At 45.4% G+C, this 20432-nt stretch overlaps 1 protein-coding gene across 1 annotated transcript; it reads right to left on the reverse strand.

The window, feature by feature from the left end:
* Window positions 1-538: 538 nt before the first annotated feature.
* Window positions 539-10952, reverse strand: Dact1 (dishevelled binding antagonist of beta catenin 1). The gene is made up of 4 exons (XM_008839506.3): window positions 10260-10952; window positions 7832-7964; window positions 6857-7012; window positions 539-3094 (listed from the first exon to the last, which is right to left on the reverse strand). Exons 1-4 carry the CDS (start codon window positions 10593-10595, stop codon window positions 1416-1418), a joined length of 2304 nt encoding a protein of 767 aa, XP_008837728.1. The 5' UTR covers window positions 10596-10952; the 3' UTR covers window positions 539-1415.
* Between the last annotated feature and the right edge of the window lie 9480 nt (window positions 10953-20432).

Raw genomic sequence — 20432 nt, forward strand, 5'->3', positions numbered from 1 at the left:
ATTAAACCTAAGTCCTAGGTCCTCTGCAAGAGCAGCCAGTGCTCTTAACCTCTGAGCCATCTCTCCAGCCCCTTACCTTACATTTTAAAATACTTTATCATTCTAAAGTGGCTTGTCTTTCCAGATTTGTGTATTCATTATTTCTCAGCATATTAAAACTTGCCCCAATTATGGCAAATAATATTCTAAGGCTAGACTAGGACTAATATAAAACCCCCCAAATAAAACCAATAACCAGCACAAGATTTATAGGTGCAAACATCTGGTTTTTTATACCCAAATAACAAACTTAACAGCAATAAAACAGTTTAGTACAGCATATAATGTGTTATATTAAATTTACACAATGATATATATAAAAACACATACTGTTTATATCATACAGTAATTCAACAACAGGAGTATCAAAACAGCTACTACTCATGCACAAAACATGCATAGACTGGTATCTTTTAAAAGCTATTTTACACAATACTGTTTACCAAAAACCTTTAAAAAAAAAAAAAAAAAAAAAAAAAAAAAAAAAAACCCCTCCAATCTGGACTGGATTGCACTAATGTTAGGTCAATGCTTAGGTGGCACAGTGCTCAATGAGCAATCCTGTGGAGTCATGCCCCTTAATGAATTTCTCTGCACCAGAGGATTTTTTTACTCCAAAGGCAAGTCCTCTCAGGGACAAAGTTGTATTGGCTACAAGTTAGGAGTGGAGAGAAAGGCATCAAAAACTGCTGCATATATGGCCGAAAGAGGAGTTACTGTAACCAAGGCGGAGGCACTAAATGTGGCAAAGGTTTTGGGAAGTCTTTTTTAAGTCCTGTCCCTATCCAGGTTGCCACCTGTGGATTTACAGTCTATCTGTGCTACAAGTTCTAAATCCAATAAAAAGAGCATTTCTGAGTAGGAAACAGGCCAGAAAACATCTGAGAAATGCAGACTACATTATCAAAAACTTTACAGAAAACCATGACTGCTTCTCCTACTTCACACAGTCATATCTAATGCCCCTCAACAGGAAAGCCCTTACAGGGACAGAGCCCTAAGTACTGAAGGGGCAAACGGACATCTTAGCCTTCCATCCACCTGACCTTGGAAACCAAAGGTCTTATCCCAACAGACCTTGAACATCAAAACCTGTACTCTGCCAGATGCTCAGAAATTATAAACTAAATATCAAAAAATTCACTCACTATCACCAGCATTAAAAACTTCAATATTTACTTCTAACTAGCAATACACCCTTGACCTTCCGTTAAAGGCACTAGTGTCCATACATGATGATGAGAGATAATTTATCTTGGTTTTATTTAATAAAAGGAAAGTATTCCATGAAAGCATGACACAAAATTAAGACACCACCTTTTTTCTTCTTTTCAGAAACTAAGGGAAGGGGAAGACACTTGCTGCGTCGATGCTGCTCAAACTGTCGTCATCAGTTTCAAAGAGCCAGACCGGAAGCGGAGGATTTTCTTCTTGAGATTATGCGAGGCCTTAATTTTGACAAAGGTTTTCGTGGGGTGGCTGTGCAGGTCCGGGGCTGTGACCGTCTGAATCGGCAGCGTCTGGACAAACTGGGACCAAATTAAGCCCCCGCTCTCCTCGGAGTCGCTGGTGGTGGTGCTCTCGCCCACGAACTCGCCCTCGCTCACGCTGGATTCGCTGTCTCCGAAGCAGTTGGTGGTGTAGTTGCTCTGCTCGTCCTCGCTGGTGTCCACCACAGTGGAGTGGAACAGTGACTCGCACTCGGCCGAGTACTCGGAGTCACTGGCCATGTAGGCATAGGGGCTAGTGTAGGGCAGCGCCACCGGGACCGGGAAGTTGGCCGCGTGCTCCCTGCGAGCCCGCCTCGCCCGCCGTAGGGCCTCCTCGTAGGAGATCTCGGCCGAGGACTTCCAGCGGCGGTAGTCGGTTCGCTTGTGCTTAGGTTTGGCGACCACTGCCTCCCGTCCGTGGCCGTGCGCTTTGCCGCCCGCCCGATGGCCGCCAGCACCCAGGGCCCTGCCCGGAAGGCAGGCCTCGGGCCCCAGGGAGCTGCGCCGGCCCTTGGAGGCCTTCCTCGGTCTCTTATTTGTATCCAGGTCGTCAGGGAAGCGGCACTTCTTGCTGGCCGCCCGCGGTCTCTCCCTGACGGTGGGCAGGCCGTGCTCGCCCTGGCCGTGCTGCTTCAGGGTGGTGCTCCTTGTGAGGCCCACGTTCCTGTGCGTGCGGTGCGGCCTGGCGCCCGGCTGCTGCCCGGGGATGAACTGCGCTTTCACCAGGCGCCCTTCCTCGAGGCTCTGCGAGGAGCCCTCACTCTTGAAGTCCAGGGCCGGCCTGTCCTCCGCAGGAAGCGGCGCGGCCTGCAGGCCCTTCGGTGGCGGCTTCTTCGGCGGCGTGGCTCTGCTGTCGGCCGGGGCTGTGGGGCCTCTGTGGGGGCTGGCGCTCGGAGAGGCCTGGCCGCCGTCCTTGGTAGGCTCCGCGGAGCTCCGCGCGGGCTCCTGGGCCGCTGCCCTGGTGGGCTTGGCCAGGTGCTTGCTCTGAGGCTCCAGGGCGGCGCCTGCCGAGCCCTCGGGCTGAGCCAGCCACTTGCTGTCCAGCGGCTCGGCCTTGGCGTCCTTGGGGTGCTGCTTGGGAGGGGAGAAGGGGGCCCCGTCAGGTGAGGGCATAGTGGGCGGGCAGGCAGCTCGGCAACTCCTAAGGGTCACGCTGGCCTGCGCGGCGCCCCCTGGGGCCCTGGCGCACACGCTGCCGTTCCTCAGAAGCCCCTTGGCGGGGTCGGCGCTCACGCTGGTCCTGGGCTTGTTGGTCCTGATGGGCTGTGCTTTCCTCTGGAGCAGGCTCAGGATGTAGCCGTCCACCCTCCTGCTGGAGGGAGGCTGGGGAGCCCAGAGCCCGCTGGGAGCCGGCAGGGCGCTGTCTGCTCTGCTGACGCTCAGTTCAGGGCCGCCGCAGCCGTCGCCGCCGTGGTTCCCAAGCCTCTCCTCCCTCGGAGGACTGCCCGTCAGACAGAGGAGAAACATGGGGCTCTGCACAGCCACAGCATGCAGAGGACTGGGGTAGCGATACACGTCGTTCCCGTTTTTAGACACCAGATCACACTGGTACTTGGGGTCCACATCTGCAATGACATCAAGGGAATTAAATGTGCTGTAGGGGGAACTGCCAGTTGGCCCTGGTCTTCTCAGTGGCCTTTACGTGCCCACCATTCTATGGGAGCTGAAAGATTTGTGAAGGGACTCAAGAAGACCATAGTGGTGCCAACCTGACTCTGGACAGGTTATTAAGAGAAACTCAGACAGAGGATTAGAGAAGACTCCACCAGCTTCTCCATCAGCTTCATAAAGTTCATGTGTTAAAATGAAGGAAAAACCAGTCAACAAAAACGCTGACAAAATAGCATGTAGCATGTGCTCATCGTTGTCCCTGGTTGTCAACTTGACACACTTGGGAAGAGAGATGCTCAATCTGGGAATTCCCACTATCTATTTGGCCTGTGGGTGTGTCTGTGAGGCATTTTCTTGACTGTTGAGTGATGTGGAGGGCACAGGTGGTCCCAAGTTGTATAAGAAAGGCTGAGCACAGGCCAGTAAACAGTGCTCCTCCCTGGGCTCTGCTTCAGCTCCTGCCTCTAGCCTCCTACCCTCCTACCCTCCTGCCCTCCTGCACTGAGCTCCTGCCTGACTTCCCTCAAAGATGGACTGTCACTTGCAAGTATAAGATACAATATACCCTTTCCTCCCCAAGTTGGTTTTGGTCAGTGTTTTATCACAGCATTAGAAAATAACGAACACATATCTTCAAGGGAAAAATATTTAGCTAATCACAATATTTTCAAACTATTGAATAATATAAAGAAAGCACTTTGTAAAATTTAGTGAAAATCATGATGTACTATCAGTATAGTCTTTATTAAGATGATGCATGTGCAAAGGAACTCTGAGGTAAAGTATATCAAGATTCTACTTAATACCATTTCAGTGTGATAGAAAAATGTTCCGTAGTGATAAAATAAGCATTTCAATAGGATAATGAATTTTTGGTAAGATTTTTAAAGACAGTACTTTAATGAATAAGTTTCTTACATCTCAAAAATGTAGATGCCAAAACAAAGTGAAATCAAGCTCTTAGTTAAATGTTGATTTCTTACCTTGGTGAATAAGCCAAGTAAATAAATAGCAAATTCTTTTAATGGCCTTCAGTTAACAGAAAAATCAAAGCTTTCCTCTATTATAATTATAGTCACTGAAATATTGGGAACCTACTATGTGCCAAATTCTGTGTTAACTGTTTAAGGGAAAGCTTTCTGGACTTCAATAATTAATATTCTTGGGAGAAAAAAAAATTAGACCCAAGGACAATATTTTAAAGTGATCAAAAAATATGAAAATGCCATGTCTCATAATGGTGCACGCCTTTATCCCAATAGGTGGATCTCTGTGAGTTCAAGGCCAGCCTGGTCTCCATAGTGAATCCAGACCAGCTATGGCTACAGGGAGATCCTGTCTCAAAAAAGACCAAAAAAAAAAAGAAAGAAAGAAAATGCCATGTCTCATAATGGTGCACGCCTTTATCCCAATAGGTGGATCTCTGTGAGTTCAAGGCCAGCCTGGTCTCCATAGTGAATCCAGACCAGCTATGGCTACAGGGAGATCCTGTCTCAAAAAAGACCAAAAAAAAAAAGAAAGAAAGAAAATGCCATGTCTCTACCTACTCGTCCTTTAATAAACAGCTTAATAAAAGAAGAAAAAGCCTAACATGGAGGTAAACACAATCTCAGCATGAAGGAGGGGGTGAAGTGAGATATGGACTTGCAGGCCAGCCTGGGTTACATAGTGAGACAAAGGGAGAGTGGGAGGGAGGGAGATCAGAGAGTGGAAGGGGGGGTGGGGGGGGAAGGGAAGGAGAGAAAAAAAATAGGGGACTTCTCTAGCTAACATCCTTTCTCATCTCTCCTCCCCCACTACCCTAAATCCTACCTTTGCCTTTCTTGAAGCTGCATTTGCCTACATGTCACCATTCAGCTCTTTTCCCTAATTAGAGTAGAACAAAACAGTCCCCAAGACCCAGCCCAGCCCAACTGTCTCAATTATAGAAGGATGTGGCATTTGGAAGAGTTAAGGGTCTGTCTTCAAGGAAAACCTGTACCAAAGTGCTTAATGGGTTTATAAAGTTTCCCTCTGAAACCAGATCTGCTGAGTGATGGGGAGCAATTACCAATGAACTTGAGGCCCAGACACTAGATAACAGTTCTGTGCTCTCCCAAATGATTGCTGCTGACAACACACACTGTACTGTAAATTCAAAGGCGTGACCAATCAGTAACTTCAGCTGCTCAGTGTGACGTTTGCTGTGCCTAGGCTCAAAAATTCAGCCTTGTGCCCAAATGAAAAACATAAACTAGAATTCAATGACTTATTTCTGAACCTCTAAGAGCTCTAACTATATTTTCTCTGTTCTAGGAAATCAAAATATAATACGAACAAGGGGAAGTTTTGACTTTCAGGAACAATTGTGTCAGCATATGAGGAGCTTTTGACAATGGCTAAGCCAGAATTCCTCTTATATGAGATAAAATGGTTGAATACAATTCCGAGTTCCCTTGGAATGGTAGGAAAACATGAACTTGGTAATTAGATCTGAATTTGAATTCTACCCCTGCCATGCCTTAACTATATAACCTTAATTTAAATAACCTTATGTACTGGATAGCTTTAGTGTCAACTTGACATACCTGGGTTGAGGGAGCCTCAGTTGGGGAATTGCCTCCATCAGACTGGCCTGTGGCCATGTCTGTGGGGCATTTTCTTGATTGTTGAGTGATGTCAGAGGGCCCAGCCAACTGTGGGTGGTACCACCCCTGGGCAGGTGGTTCTGTGTTACATAAGCAGGTTGAGCAGGGGCCAGGGGAGCAGGCCAGTAAGCAGCAGTCCTCCATGGCCTATGCTCTAGCTCCTGCCTCCAGGTTCCTGCCCTGAGCTCCTACCTTGGGTTCTCTCAGTGATGAACTGTGACCCAGGACATGTAAGACAAATCCTTTCCTCCACAAGTTAGTAGTGGTCAGAGTGTTTTGTCACAGCAATAGAGAAACTAATTAAGACACCTTATTTGGCCTAATTTTCATGCATATATATATATATAGTAGAACTAAAAACAACTGTACTCTGAAGAGCTGCTGAGAGGATTCAAAGAAGATAAACATGCAGATCATCAGAAATTCTAGTACTAACAATATGATTCTCTCTGAAATCCTGAAATGGAGAATTATAGCATATAGATTATGGGGAACTCTGAGCATGTGGGGTATTCTGGGAAACATGGAAGGACACTGCTTCAAGGAGTGTCAGCAGTTCTTGACTAGAATGACAGATGTATTTAACTTAATGTGTACTGTACAGGAAGAAAACCGTTCCAGAATGGTTTTCAGAAGAAAATGAAGGGCTGAAGATATAGATTAGTGGTGGAATGCTCACTTAGTATGCTCAAGGCCAAAGGGTACCCAGCACTACATAAAAAAGTAAACAATGGGATTAGGGGTGGTATAGTGTGTGTTTGATATGTGCAAGGATTCAATCACCAGCATTAGAAAAAATGCAGATGAGTTAAATAGCAACAAAACAGAGCTCAATACTTATAATACTGGGGCAGTGTTTCTAAAGTTGAAGTGTCTTGCTACTGTGATAGAACCAAATGGTACCCCAAAAATTGGGTTAGTCCTAGAAGGTCACCTAGGTCCAAGTGTTGATTCTACATATAACTGTGGCCCTAAGTGCAGCAAACAAACCAGCTTTTGTTTTTGTATCAGTAAAAGCAGTTGAAGGTATATAACATTAAGGACCCTTGACCTCTGATTAAAATTTTTGTCAATGCTAAAAATTCTTACCTGCAGTTTTGGGGCAACCATCTGAGATACTCAAGGCTGCCTCCAAGGGGCTGCAAAAGCAAGTGCTGGAATGACAGCTGGACAAACATTCACTGAACACGGAGTTAGAGGAATTAGAAAGCGATCCTGAAGCCCCATCACTCAGCTCATAAAACCCTACAAATGAAAAGATAGTTGGACTTAAGATCATGTCAAGCAATAATACTCATTCATGCTTAAAAAGACAAAGGGTAAGTCATCTAGGAAAGAGAAAAGAAAGCTTTTGGGGGGGAAGGGGGGTGCCATATATATTGTGAATTTTAGGGTCCTTGTTGTGTGGTCTTTTTTCAAACATTTCTTAGGGAAAAAAAGCATATAACTATGGGTATATTTCAAAGAGACTTTCATCCTCAATTTACCCTTCCTCTTTGTCTCTATCTTTAAAGATGTTTAAGAAAGAAACATATCTGCCAGAACATCAACTTTATCATAAATGTTTCAGAAGAAATAACTAAGTTCTCTGGGCACGGTGGCTCATGCCTATAATCTCCACACTGAGAAAGCTGAAACCATGGGTTCAAAGCCAGCCTGGGCTACAAAGTGAGACTTTGTCTTCAAAACATTAAGAAATAGATAAATAACTTTAAAGAAAAACAAATTTAAGCCAAATGGCTTAAAAGAAGGGGGGGTGGGCCTTTTGAAGTGGTCTCAGGAAGTGGAAGTGTGACTAATGTTCTAGCCCAGATCTGACTTTCTCAAGTTTCAAAGGAGGACTGCTCTTCCAGAATTTGAATACAAGTTTTTTGTTTTTTAACCAGAGACTCCAGGCAGATCAATCTCATTATTAAAAATGTTGTCTTGACTTTATTTCCCTCTCAACAAACTAAATGGCAAATTGCTTTTTCATTATCTTCACACTGGAAACAAACTCCATAGCCATTTGCTAACCAGAGTATTTCCCATGAGTGCAGAACTCTGTGGTGCTTGCTCACTCACCTGAGCTAGGCCGGCTGTCTGTCTCCAGGTGCTCTTCAGATGTCTTCTCCACATCCAGTCTCAGGTCACTTATCTGCTTGTCAAGTTCCTGCAACTGATTCAACAAACCAGCGTCTCTTCTCCTCAAACAATTCTGGTTAGGAAGAAGCAGGCAAAAGAAAAAAAAAAAGGGCACACTTTGGTGATAGAAAACCAGAAAGTCTGCTATTCAAACTACTTATTCTAAACTGTTTCCTAAACCTTCTAAAACCAGAGTTTTACTGGATAATCTAAAATTAAAAACTTCAAGAAAATTCCTATCTTTAAATCCATTTTCTCACAGTTTTTTAGTAATATAAAGTTTCTTCATTAAAAATAACAGAGCTAACAAGATGACTCGGTATAAACGCTTGCTGTGCAAGCCTGATGATCTGAATTCAATCCCTTGAACCCACAATGGAAGGAGAGAACTGACTCCTGAAAGTTGTCCCCTGACCTTCACTGTGGCACGTGCCTGCATTCACATACACAATAATAAGAGAAATTTAAAAGTCCTTAAAAATAATAAAATAAAATAATATAGCTGGAGATTTGGCTCAGTTGTAGAACACTTGCCTAGCATGCACTCGGTCCTGTGTTCAATGCCCAGTACTACAGGAAAAGACTTGTTTTTTTAGTTTTTACTAACCTATACAAACCTTGGCTTTTTGTAGGTAAGGGTAGGAAAATTGCATGGTCTTTAAATCATCTGCTGTTCTGCCAGTTTAAAGAGAAATCCTTCACAGTAGGCTCTCAAAGTCAGAGTAACAGATTTCCTACAATACACTATTAGTCTTACTTAGGTAAGGCTTTCTGGCCAAATGTCTTGGCCTGCAGAATTTTGTTTTCTATTAGTTGCTTTGTACGGCTTAATCAGTCTTAGGGCCTTTGAAAGTGAGAAATTAATACTAATGACCAGTGTCAAGTATAATGTGAGCTGGCAGAATCCAAAACCCTCAAGGGAAAGCCCATCAAGATTTGAACTGCACTGGGTTTCTAAAGGTGACAAATTGGTTATGCTAACTCACACCGCCACCTAGTGCTTCCTATTGCTGGAAAGGCGAAGGCTCAAAAGGCATCTGGTTCAAATCAAGAATGCCAAGCCTACAAATGAAAATAGTACCATAAACACTGACTGGTGTGGAATTCTCCTGACACACGGCCTTGCTCCCCTGAAGCGGACAATAGGAATGTGCCCCTCACAATCTCGGGATTCATGAAGACAAAAGGAGCTGTTGTACAAGACAATGCATGAAACCTAAACGACCAGGAACAACCAGTAAGAACTGGCTCAAATTAATGTACACACAAACTTGGTCCAAAGAAACAACCAGAATCCCAAAACTGAGCTATTTGCACAAACCACAGCACACATCCTTACAAAAAGAGATGCAGAATACTACTACTCCTTGTCCATGTCCTGATTTAAAAGCCTGGAGACAAACCATCTGATGGTTAGCTAAAATGTGAATTTCACCGGAGGAAAAAAAAAAATGAATCAAGTAAAAGCACTCTGATGCTCAATAAATCCATAAATGACCCGGAAAGCGGTAAGACAAGAAAACGTATGCTAACCACACAGCCTCACTTTAAGAGGGCCATTATCTAGCCCAGGATAATGAACCACGGTCGGGTAAGACTCTTTTTGGAGTTTCCAAAACTACATTTTGAGGTCACCAAGACAAAGCTGCCGCCATTATTTTGAGGTGGTGTCAAAAGTCGTTCTCAACGCATTTGGGTCCAAAGTTCTTTTTCTTCCCCATGAATGAAGCCTGCACAGAATGATGAGACTGACAGCAAGCGTAAGATAAAGGCTGCCAGCGAGCTCGTCCCCATCTCTCCACCTCCACCCCAAGCGCAGCTGGCGGACCGCGGAAAATCCGCGAGGAGGGGCCGACTCTCCAGCGCACTGCCGTCATTTGCATCTAGTTTACTGCCAGATACAAAGGGCTTCTACTGGAAACCAAGCACCATCTGGGGCGAAAGCACCGGGAGCCTATGGCTCCGTGCAGGCGCTGGGGGAACGGGAAACTCGGCGTTGGATGGTCAGCCGAGCCACAAGCCCCTTCCCCGCTTTTGTGCCCCCAGGGCGGGAGGAGATGAAAGTAGGGAGACCACGATATGAAATGGCATTTTGTTCTGGGGAGGGGAACATGAAAACGCCTAACTTTCAGGCTGGAATCCAGGGACTCCAAGAACCCCAAACGCAGGAGGAAGAGCGGCCACCCCTTCCTCTCCCTCCAGCTAGGCGTGGGCGGCACGCGCCGCGGGCACCCGCAACGCCCGGGATCCGGGAGACCCGCGGCAGGGCGGGGATGTAGTGGCCTCCAGGGCTCCGGCAGCCAGAGGCCACCTGACGCCCACCCCAGGCCACCTGCCCGACCTGCCCCGGCCATCGGCCGCCACCTACCAGCTGCTTCCGCAGCAGCAAGATGTTCTCCTCCAAGAACTTCTCCTCCAGGCGGCTGCGTTGCGCCGCGTCCCCCGGCAGCTCCCCGCCACGCACGGCCCCCGCCGCCCCGGCACAGCGCAGGGCTCCGCGGACCAGCAGCTCCTGGCGCTGCCGCAGGTACTCCAGCTCCGCCAGCCCGGCCAGCGTGGCCTCTTGGCGCTCCCGGGTGCGCTGGCGCTCCGTGTCCGCCTCGCCCTTCTCCCGCCAGCGCCCCTCCGGCTCCGCGCGCTGCTCGCCTCGGGCGGCTGCCTGCGGCTCCGACTCCCTCGCCGCGCCCGCGGGGTTGGGCTTCATGACCCCCGAAGCCGCGCCGGCCCCCGCGCACGAGCCAGGCTAAGGCAGCGGCTGCGGGCTCATGCCGCCCTGCGGCGGGACCGAGGCCACGCGCACTCGGGACCCGCAGCCAGGTTAGCGCACCCAGCCCGGGCGGCGCCGTCCGCAGTCCCAGCTCGTCTCCAGTCCGCCGCCCCGCAGCTGTTAACGCCCCGACCCGCGCGACGTCACTCGGCTGCCGGGCCACTCCGCCCCTTGCCACCCCACTCCCAGGAGCTCGGAGCCCCGCTCCCGTCTGGCGCCGCCTCCGGCCCGCGGGGTTCCTAAGCACTCCGAGCCCCTCTCCTCTCCGACGCCTCCCACCCGGCTCCGAGGCGCTGGCTGCGGGGCTCCTATTAGGAGCCGAGACCTCCCGCGCGCCCCGCCTAGGCCCCGCCCTCGTCGTCAGACCCCGCCCCGCTCTGAGATGCTCCGAGTCCGGCTCCGAGGCGACGGCTACCCGGCTCCAGTCAGGCGCCGCGACCTCCGGCGCCCCCCGCCCCGGCCCCGCCCCTCATCGGTAGGTCCCGCCCTCATTACTCCGGTCCCGCCCCTCATTGCCCTGGCCCGCCCTCGTCGCCCCGCCCCCGACCTCCCCGGCCCCGCGTCCTCTTTTTAGGTTGCCTGCACCCGAGTTATCCCCGATGTTCATTGGCTGGTCTCCATCTCCCCGAGGCCCAGGGAGCGCCAGGAGCCCCGCGTCCCGTTACAATAGGCCTCGCGGGCAGGTCCGCCAAGGCTGCTCCCGGGAGAACTTTCTGAAACTCTCCCTTACCCCTTTTCACACGCGTCACTCTTCAAGTCCGCCGCTCTGATGTGGGCTCACCTTCCCCAGCCCATGCCTGCCAGGGCACTCGAGACCTTTTCTACGCGCTTGGGTTTGGGTTGGCTTTGTTTGAAACTCTAACTGAAAAAAAAAAACGCAAGAGCACTATTCTAAAACTTTCTCTCATTTTTTTCGACGGCAGTCTTGCTATGGAAGGTATTTAACATTTGACAGAAGGATGTCGCTGTAAGGCGAGCGATTGCATCTATTCGTTTAAAAGCCTGGGCTTTAAGAGGGTGGCGTGTCAGCGATTACCGTTTTGGTTTTTATCAGAGCTCTGACTCCGAGACCAGACTGTCTGAATTTGATTTCTCTTTCATCCATGAACAGGAAGAAGTTACTTGCGCTCTCTTTGTGCCTCCGTTTACCTCAGTAAAACGGAGCTATTAGCAGAACCTATACACACAAAATTATAACACACAACATGCAGTGTATATGGGGGGGGGACACGTAACTCTTAAGGATTATATGAGTTACAACTCTCGTTTTTCGAGAGGCACCTCTAAAGTTTTGCCCTGTACCATTTATGATTTGATCTTGTGTACTTACAACGCCAGTCACAGGACATATCAGTGGGATGAGGATTTGGAGGTGCCACTAGCTGGCTTGTTTAGGGAGCAGCACCTCAGAAATTGAATTCAGCAAGTCACAATTTGGTGAAGTTAAGACAAATTGTTATGTGAAGAAACAGATCTTAGGTTGTCAGAACTTTACCCCCTTGCCGAGGCTGCTTACTCCTGCTAGGAATTCTCTCCTTTCTGCCCTCTGTGTGGTCTAATCTTCCAAGATCAACTCACTAACTTCCCTCCTTTGAACTCCTTAACTGCATGAATATTTGGTCCTTACTTCATACTATTGTTTGGTTCTTCTTCTGGGTACACACACACACACACACACACACACACACACACACACACATCTGTGTACTTAGGTGTTCCTATTTTGTCTCCTGCTACATTGTAAGAGACCCCTGAAGGCAGGAGCTGTCTTAATATCCTCCTAATTCTCACTCAGCCCTGGGCTTGCAAGAATTCAACTGATAATTACTAGTGGAAGACTCAAGAGAATGTAGGCTAGTTGTAAATTGTTTTCCATTAGCATACTTTTAAACTAAGTTTTAAACTTAATAGTACCCATTTAATCTCTACTACAAATAAAATTAAGTCGACATTTACTAAAAAGATACAAACAAAAGCAAGAGTACCCTTTCCACACCCTCTCTTCTTTGCTGCCTCCCACAGACATGAAAGGAACCTCAACTTTGATTCATTATTAGCATGATTCTATATTAGATATAAAATGAAACTATATTCAGATGTTCCTAAGCATGCAAAGTCAGTTCTATTCAGAAAAACCTAATCTTTGTGCCTACTATGGGCCAAACCTTACCTGATAATGCATGAATTTTGCTCCTTAATTTCAGGAAGTCATCAAGAACTAATGTCTAACCCGCCAAATGCCACTGTTTCATTCTACCCATTTCTAAACAAGCATCTTGCTTTCTAGTTTTTAGTTAGATTCCTTCTGACTGGGTGGAGTCTATTATTGTGGCCTGTGTTATGTCATACATTGACAACTATATATAGTTGAAGGGGGAGCTGGAACACATTTTTACTCACTACTAATAAATCTTGTTAAAGCTGACAAGTCCTTATGTCTCCAAACCTCCACTTTCCTACCTCCCCACCACCACCACCACACACACCATGGTCCCCAACCAAATGCCACTTTAGACTGGCTTTTTAGTCCAAAGCAAACCATTTGTCATAGCAGCTTGTTCATCTCCATGAAAAAGTGTTCCCAGCAAGTTTAAATATTAAAACTAATGTATTCACATGGTTCCACCAATAAAATGATCACAAATAGGAAAAAAGTTATGCTTTTCAAAGTATCCATTACACATTAATAAATAATGCTGTTCATTCAGATGCTAATTAAAACAAACTCCGGCCATCAAATGAAGTCAGAAGCAAGGAGCTCAATACTGCAATTGTTTTTCCAGGAAAACTCCCAATGTCATCTGATTAAGTGTGACTAGTCTGGTTGCCCCTGATTTTTTCTTAACCTTACAACCAAATATTCTCCTCTGCAATCTAATTTGCTGCATTTTCTTCCCTCTCAGAGTCTATGTTTTGGTTGTAGGTAAGAGAAGGTAGTTGACAGTAATCAGCCACTGTTCCCTTCTGTCACCAACAGTGTTCCCCTGTGGTTTTAATTTTTCTTTCCCTTTCTTTTTAATGCAGGTCCCAGCACTTCCTCTAACAGTGCTATTTGTTTATCCAGCCCTCCTTAAGTCTTCTCCTTTCCCTGGAGGCTCATTCTTCTCAGAAAGGACCCTCAGAAAGTGTAGCACCAATGATAGAAAGTATCTGCTTCTCTGAGGTTCTGCAAAGTGAGTATAGAAGCCAGCATGAAAGGGAGCCTTGGTTGAAAACACTGTGATCCTGTCGATCTTACAGAAAGGTATTTTCTATGCCCTTGGGCAGAACAGTTCCTAAGAGGTCCATCACCAAAGTTGGAGCATCATTCTGCAAATTCCTTATTCAGAAGTGAAATTCTATTGCAGACAGAGTCAGGAGCATCAGTTGCACATTTTCTGTAGAGTAAAGCAACAAATGATGCCTTGCAGTTTTTATGGCCAAACAGACACAACTGATGTAATTGGGGAGAGCTGTCTCCACATAGGAGGGGGAAAAGCAAAGGCGGTCCTTTGAGTGTGGGTGATGACCACCATTTGAGGATCTGGGATCAAAGCTCCAGCCAGACATCAAAGCCCATTTGAGTCTAATGCCAAAAGAGCCACAATGAATTAAACTTCATATATGGACTAATTATAGCTTGACCCCACAATCAGGCTTCAGTGAGCACATAAAGAAAAGAAAGCAGACATTGAAACAAAAGATTAGGAAGAAGAAAAGTTGGTAGCAAAACTGGGCAGCATCATGGCCCTGAACACTTTAATCTTCTGAGGGCAGAAGGGGATGAGGGAAGCACTGAGCAAGCAGCAGCCTTCTGACAATGCTGGTCTTGTTTGAAAAGTTGTGAAACAGCTTCTTCCACACTCTGGCTGCATGACCAAATGCATCTCATTCCTAAAAGAAAAGGTTGTCTTTTAGCTGTGCTTTAGTGTTGAAGAGGTTCTAATCACCAGGCTTGTTCTGGGACTTCTTCAGGAAGCTCAAGCTTGAACTCTGAAGACACTGAAATGTCCAAAAGTGATTTATATTCCCCACAATGCTAATCACTGCTGCTCCATCAACCGAGATTTCAGTTCCCTCTCGTTTCTACTGGTCATCCTTACAGGTGGAAGATGCAGTGTACCAAACATTCAAATACTCTAAACTACAGGCCTTGACACTAGCACCAAGAAGGAACAAAGATTCCCTTATGCTCAGGCAATATTTAAAAGTATTTCAGCCAGGCATGGTGGCACATGCCTTTAATCCGAGCATTCAGGAGGCAAAGGCAGGCAGATCTCCGTGAGTTCAAGGCCAGACTGGTCTACATAGTGAGTTCCAGGCCAGCTGAGACACAGGGAGACCCAGCCTCAAAAAGACCAAAAAAAAAAAAAAAAAAAAAGTATTTCAGACGTAGGTACTTCCTTAAACAACAGTATGAATTATTTTGCTATTACTTTCCTTTATTGAAATGGTTTCCCAATTATTTAAAATTATCATTCTCACAAACTTGTCATTGTACACTTGACTTTAGAATCCACAGAATATTTCTTTGAAAATAACCATGAGTGCTTTCTTAAAGTAGCAAATTCTAAATGTGTAACTTGAATTTTTTAATAAGAAAAAATTGTAAAAAAGAAACTTCTCATGGAATACAAGTAAATGTGTATCATCACCATTTATATCTCTTTAATCATTCACTTCCTTAATGGATATTTGTGGTGTACATAAGTAGCATATGATTCAGTCATTCTACTACTCAGTATAAATCCAAAGGAAAAGAAATGTGGGTCATGTCAAAGAGATATTTGCTGTCTCACGTTTATTACAGCACTATTGACAATAGTCAAAATATGGGCTCAACCTTGACTTTGAACAGATGAATAAATCTGTGGTAGCTATATACAATACAACATTAGTTACTGTCTTAGTCTGTTTCTTCATTGCTGTGACAAAATACTCTGACCACTACCAACTTGGGGAGGAAAGGGTTTATTTAGCTTACATATCCCAGGTCACAGTTCATCTGGGAGCCCAAGGTTGGAACTCAGGGCAGGAACCTGGAGGCAGGAGCTGAAGCACAGGCCATGGAGGAATGCTGCTTACTGGCTTGCTGCCTAGGCCCTGCTCAGCCTTCTTTCTTATGCAACACAGGCCCACCTTCCCAGGGGTGGCACCACCCACAGTGGGCTGGGCCCTCCCACATCACTCATCGAGAAGATGCCCCTCAGACATGGCCACAGGCCAGTCCTGTAGAGGCAATTCCCCAACTGAGGCTCCCTCAACCCAGGTGTGTCAAGTTGACACTAAAGCTATCCAGCACAGTTATCTATAAAAAATGAAATCCTGGGGCTGGAGAGATGGTTCAGTGGTTAAGAACACTGGCTGTTCTTGCAGAAGACCTGGGTTCAAATCCCAGCACCCACATGGCCGCTAACTGTCTGTAACTCCAGTTCCAGAGGATCCAATGGCCTCTTCTGTCCTCTTCGGGCATTGCACAACACGGGTGCACTTACCTACATGCAGGCAATACATGCATACACATAAAATAAAATAATAAAATATTTTTTAAAAAATGAAATCCTGCCATTTGGGGCAATGTGAAGATTATGTTAAATAAGTGAGGTATAGAAAACCAACACCACATGTTCACACTTATATGTAGGAGCTAAAAAGTAGTGAATCACACAGAAGTAAAAAGTGAATAGTTGTAGAGAGAATTTTCAAATATCCCCAACACAGGGCTGGAGAGATAGCTCAGGAGTTAAGGGCACTGGCTGCTCTTGCAGTGGACCTGGGTTCTGTATACGTACATGCAAGCAATACACTCATACAAATAGAATAATAAATAAGCTTTTTGTTGTTATTTTTAAGACAGAGTCTCCCTGTAGCCCCAGGTGGCTTGGAACTCCCTATGTAGACCAGGCTAGCCTTGAACTCAGAGATCCACCTGCCTCTGACTCTGGAAGATGGGCACCACCACACCTGGCATAGATAAAATATTATTAAAAAATTGAAAAATAAAAGATGACTCAGTGGTGAAGAGCAACCAGGGCTGTTCCAGAGGACCTGAGTTTGGAGCCCAGCATCACCATCAGGCAGCTCACACCATCTATAACTCTTGATCCAGAGGATCCAGTGCCTTCTTCTGGCCTCTATAGGCACCTTTACTCACACACACACACACACACACACACACACACACACACACCTCTAATTGAAAAAAATATAATGAGTGGGACTGGAGAGAGGGGCTCAGTGGTTAAGAGCCTTTGTTACTGTTCTGGAGGACTCAAATTCGGTTCCCAGCACCTATGTCAAGTGGCTCACAATTGCTGGTAACTCCAACTCCAGGGAATCTGACATCCTCTTCTGGCCACTCACTGGCACCTTCACTCAATGCCCCCACCCCCCACACACACACCTATACACACAATTAAATACAAAGATTTAAAAAATCTTCTAAAAATAGGTCATTTTTAAAAATTAAAATGTTCTGGGCTGGGCATAATGGCGCATGCCTTTAATTCCAGTACTCAGGATTTAGAGGCAAGCGAATCTCTATGAGATCAAGGCCAGCCTGGTCTACATAACAAGTTCCGGACCAGCTAGAGCTACAGGTAGACCCTGTCTCAAAAAAAATTTTTTTAATGTTCCCAACACAAATGATAAACATATGAAATAATGGCTATGATAGTTACCATAATCTGATCATTGTACATTATATGCATTATTAAAATATACTGTATTTTATAAATATGTACAATTATTATATGTCACATTACCTTTCATTCTTTCTTTTTTGGTCTTTTTTGAGGCAGGGCCTCCCTATAGTGGGGCTGACCTCGAACTTACTGTGTAGACCATGCTGGCCTTGAACTTACAGACATCCACCTGCCTCTGCCTCCCGAGTCCTGGGATTAAAGGTGTGCACCACCAAGCCTTATTTTTTTACCTTTAATTCTTAAAGATGACTCTGATCATATCAAAAAACATCATACTCAAATGAAATCACAAAAATACTGTTTGCTTGTTTTCTTCCAGTGCTGGTGATCAAACACCCAGGTATTCTACCACTGAGCAACATCCTCAGTCCACAAAAATGTATTACTGACTTTTATATTACTAAAGTTTTCTTCCAAGGAAGGGGAATTTTTTTTTTCAGTACTGGAAGTAGAGCTTGGGGCCTCATAAATTTGCTAGGGAAGTGCTCTACTACTGAGCTACTGCCCCAGCTCTGAAAAGAGAATTATTATATTTTACTTTTTATTTTTTCATCTTAAAAATATTTACTTTTGCCAGGCTTGGTGACGCACACCTTTAATCCCAGTACTTGGGAGGCAGAGCCAGGTGGATCTCTGTGAGTTCGAGGCCAGCCTGGTCTACATAGCAAGTTTCAGGTCAGCTGGGGCTATAGGGAGACCCTATCTCAAAAAGACCAAAAAAAAAAAATTTACTTTTCTTGTGTCTATGCCATGTCTGTGTGTGGTGAATGCACATGCATGTGCAAGTTCGAGTACATGTACACACATATGGGGCCAGGCCAGAGGAGGACTTCCAGGTGTCTTCCTCTATTGCTGATTGCCTTGAGATGTCTCTCAAACCAGTAGCTCAGTGTCTCAGCATTTCTTTATTTCTACGGAGCTGCCTGTCTCTGTCCTTATGCTGGGATTACAAGTAGGTACAGCCACACCTAGCATTTACATGGGTCCTGGGAATTTGAACTCAGGTCCTCATGCTTGCAGAGCAAATGCTTTTACCCACTAAGCCATGCCCCCAGGCCCAAAATACTTACTCTTTAAAACCACATTTGAATTTTTTTATTTTAAAAAATATTTATGTGTATGAATGCTTTGCCTGCATGTATGTAAGTGTATTGTGTGTGTGCAATACCCATGGGGTCAGAAGAAGGCGCAGGATCCTGGAACTGGAGTTACCAATGGTTCTTAGCTGTCATGTGGGTGCTGAACCTGGGTCCTCTGTAAGAGCAGCCAGTGCTCTTAACCATCTCTCCAGTCCAACACATTTGAAATTTCTAAAGGAAAATACTTGCTGTATTGCAAATCAACTTAGTATTTTCATCTAAATATTATCCATTGTGTAAACTTTAAGGTAAATTATCTTCTTGATCTATACATTGTCTTTTCTTTGAAATAATCCCAGGAAAAAGAAAAGGCATCACTCAAACCCATGGTACAATGGGCAATTTCCAATCTGGTTTCCTGATTATTTCTATACTCCCAGAGAGAAATGATCAGTGGGGTGATGTTCTACTGGAGAGCTTTCGTTTATGAAACGGAAAGAGGAATTCTTGCTTTAAGACACAACTAGTTCAGTTCTTCCTGTCTTTTGGTTCTAGGGACTGGGGCCTCTGAGGTCAGACAAAAATGGAACCAGAACTCAAAACAAGCCCCCATGTGGAGTTCTTGGCCTGTGTTTGCCTCCAAGAGTCACACATCCACTTTAATTAAGACCCCTTAGGGGCCTGGGGATTCCAGTAGTAAAGCCCAGAACACCATTAGCACCATGAGAAATGCTGAAAGCTCACACTAGGCTGAGGCCTAGGCTGGTCCTGCCCCATGGGGAGTAGCTTCCTAATCCCTAGCACCTCACAACAGCCTGTGTGAAGAGTCACACATCTACTTCAAACAGAAGTTGTGCCTTGAGCATGTTTGGGCTGACAGGAAGGATGGGGGTTGCAAAGAGCCTCAGATTCAAAGCGAAGTCAGCTAGCAAGACAGTCAGTAGCAGTACCAGGTGGATAAGAAACCTGAACCTCAGCTTCTATCCCAGCTTCCATCCTTCCTGCCCACCCCCAGCCCAGAAGCAGGCCTTCCTCAGCCAGGATTCTTTTGAAGTCCATGAGGATGGTATCGACAACAGATGGGACAATTCACTTCTGTTCAGTTTGGTCCAAGCTGACTCAAGTCAGCAAAAAGAGTTTTTGCCTGATGATAATTAGACACTGCCATTTTGTTACATCCAACTCTTCTCTTTTCCAGATCTCATGGAGGTTTATGGTCAAGCCACTCTTGACTCTTAAGCTGAAGCTGTTTTTCAAAGAGAAAAAGCCGGATTCCATCATGGAACTTAGTGATGTGGTGAAAGAATCCAGGCGGGCTTTGGAATGAGGGTGGGGTGGATTTGAATTCCAGCTACATCCCACTCTACCACTCCATAATTCTCACCAAAACCAGCCTTCCAACTTTGGCCATTCTCAGCCTCCTTTTTCTTATTGTAAAATGGAGTTTATACCTACCTTTATAAGGAAGTTGTGAAAAGAAGGTTGGTTATCCCAAAGGTCTCAGTCTTTATATATCTATGTTTATACACACATTCATATACTGAATGTACAACTAAGAATGAAATTATTATTAGCCATCCTAGTTGTTTTGAAAGTCTTCATAAAGTATGCATTTTATTTTCAAATATTTTATTTGATTTTGAGCTACGGGTAGATCCATTTACTCAATGACCCAAAGCTGGCAGTGCTGCCAAGACAAAATACCAAGATGCTGCCCTTCAAATCCTTATGGACCAGTGTAGCTGGGTTTGGAAAGAGTTCATTCAAATCCTTGAATAAGACATGCAAACCCCCGGGACCTCAGTTCCCTCACTTTGTGAAACAGGCAGGCCTGCATTTCATTTACGGATAGCCACTGTGAAGTGTTCAGTACATAGGAGATGACAGACACTGTTGACTCTCTTATTTCTTCTTTTTAAATTTTTTTTTTTTTTTTTTTTTTTTTTTTTTTTTTGAAAAAAAAAAAAAAAAAAAGAGGACGATAAATCTTTCACTGTGATATATCAAAATAA

The sequence above is a fragment of the Nannospalax galili genome, unplaced genomic scaffold (assembly GCF_000622305.1).
Source record: "Nannospalax galili isolate Female #2095 unplaced genomic scaffold, S.galili_v1.0 scaffold336, whole genome shotgun sequence".
In the NCBI taxonomy this organism is placed as follows: domain Eukaryota; kingdom Metazoa; phylum Chordata; class Mammalia; order Rodentia; family Spalacidae; genus Nannospalax; species Nannospalax galili.

Excerpts from the sequence above, each read along its gene's own strand:
- Dact1 (XM_008839506.3), bottom strand. The coding sequence starts at position 10,595 with ATGAAGCCCAACCCCGCGGGCGCGGCGAGGGAGTCGGAGCCGCAGGCA. Across the intron at positions 7,965-10,259 it reads TGCTGCTGCGGAAGCAGCTG|AATTGTTTGAGGAGAAGAGA; the intron begins GTAGGTGGCGGC and ends CTTCCTAACCAG. Across the intron at positions 7,013-7,831 it reads AGACAGCCGGCCTAGCTCAG|GGTTTTATGAGCTGAGTGAT; the intron begins GTGAGTGAGCAA and ends TTTCATTTGTAG.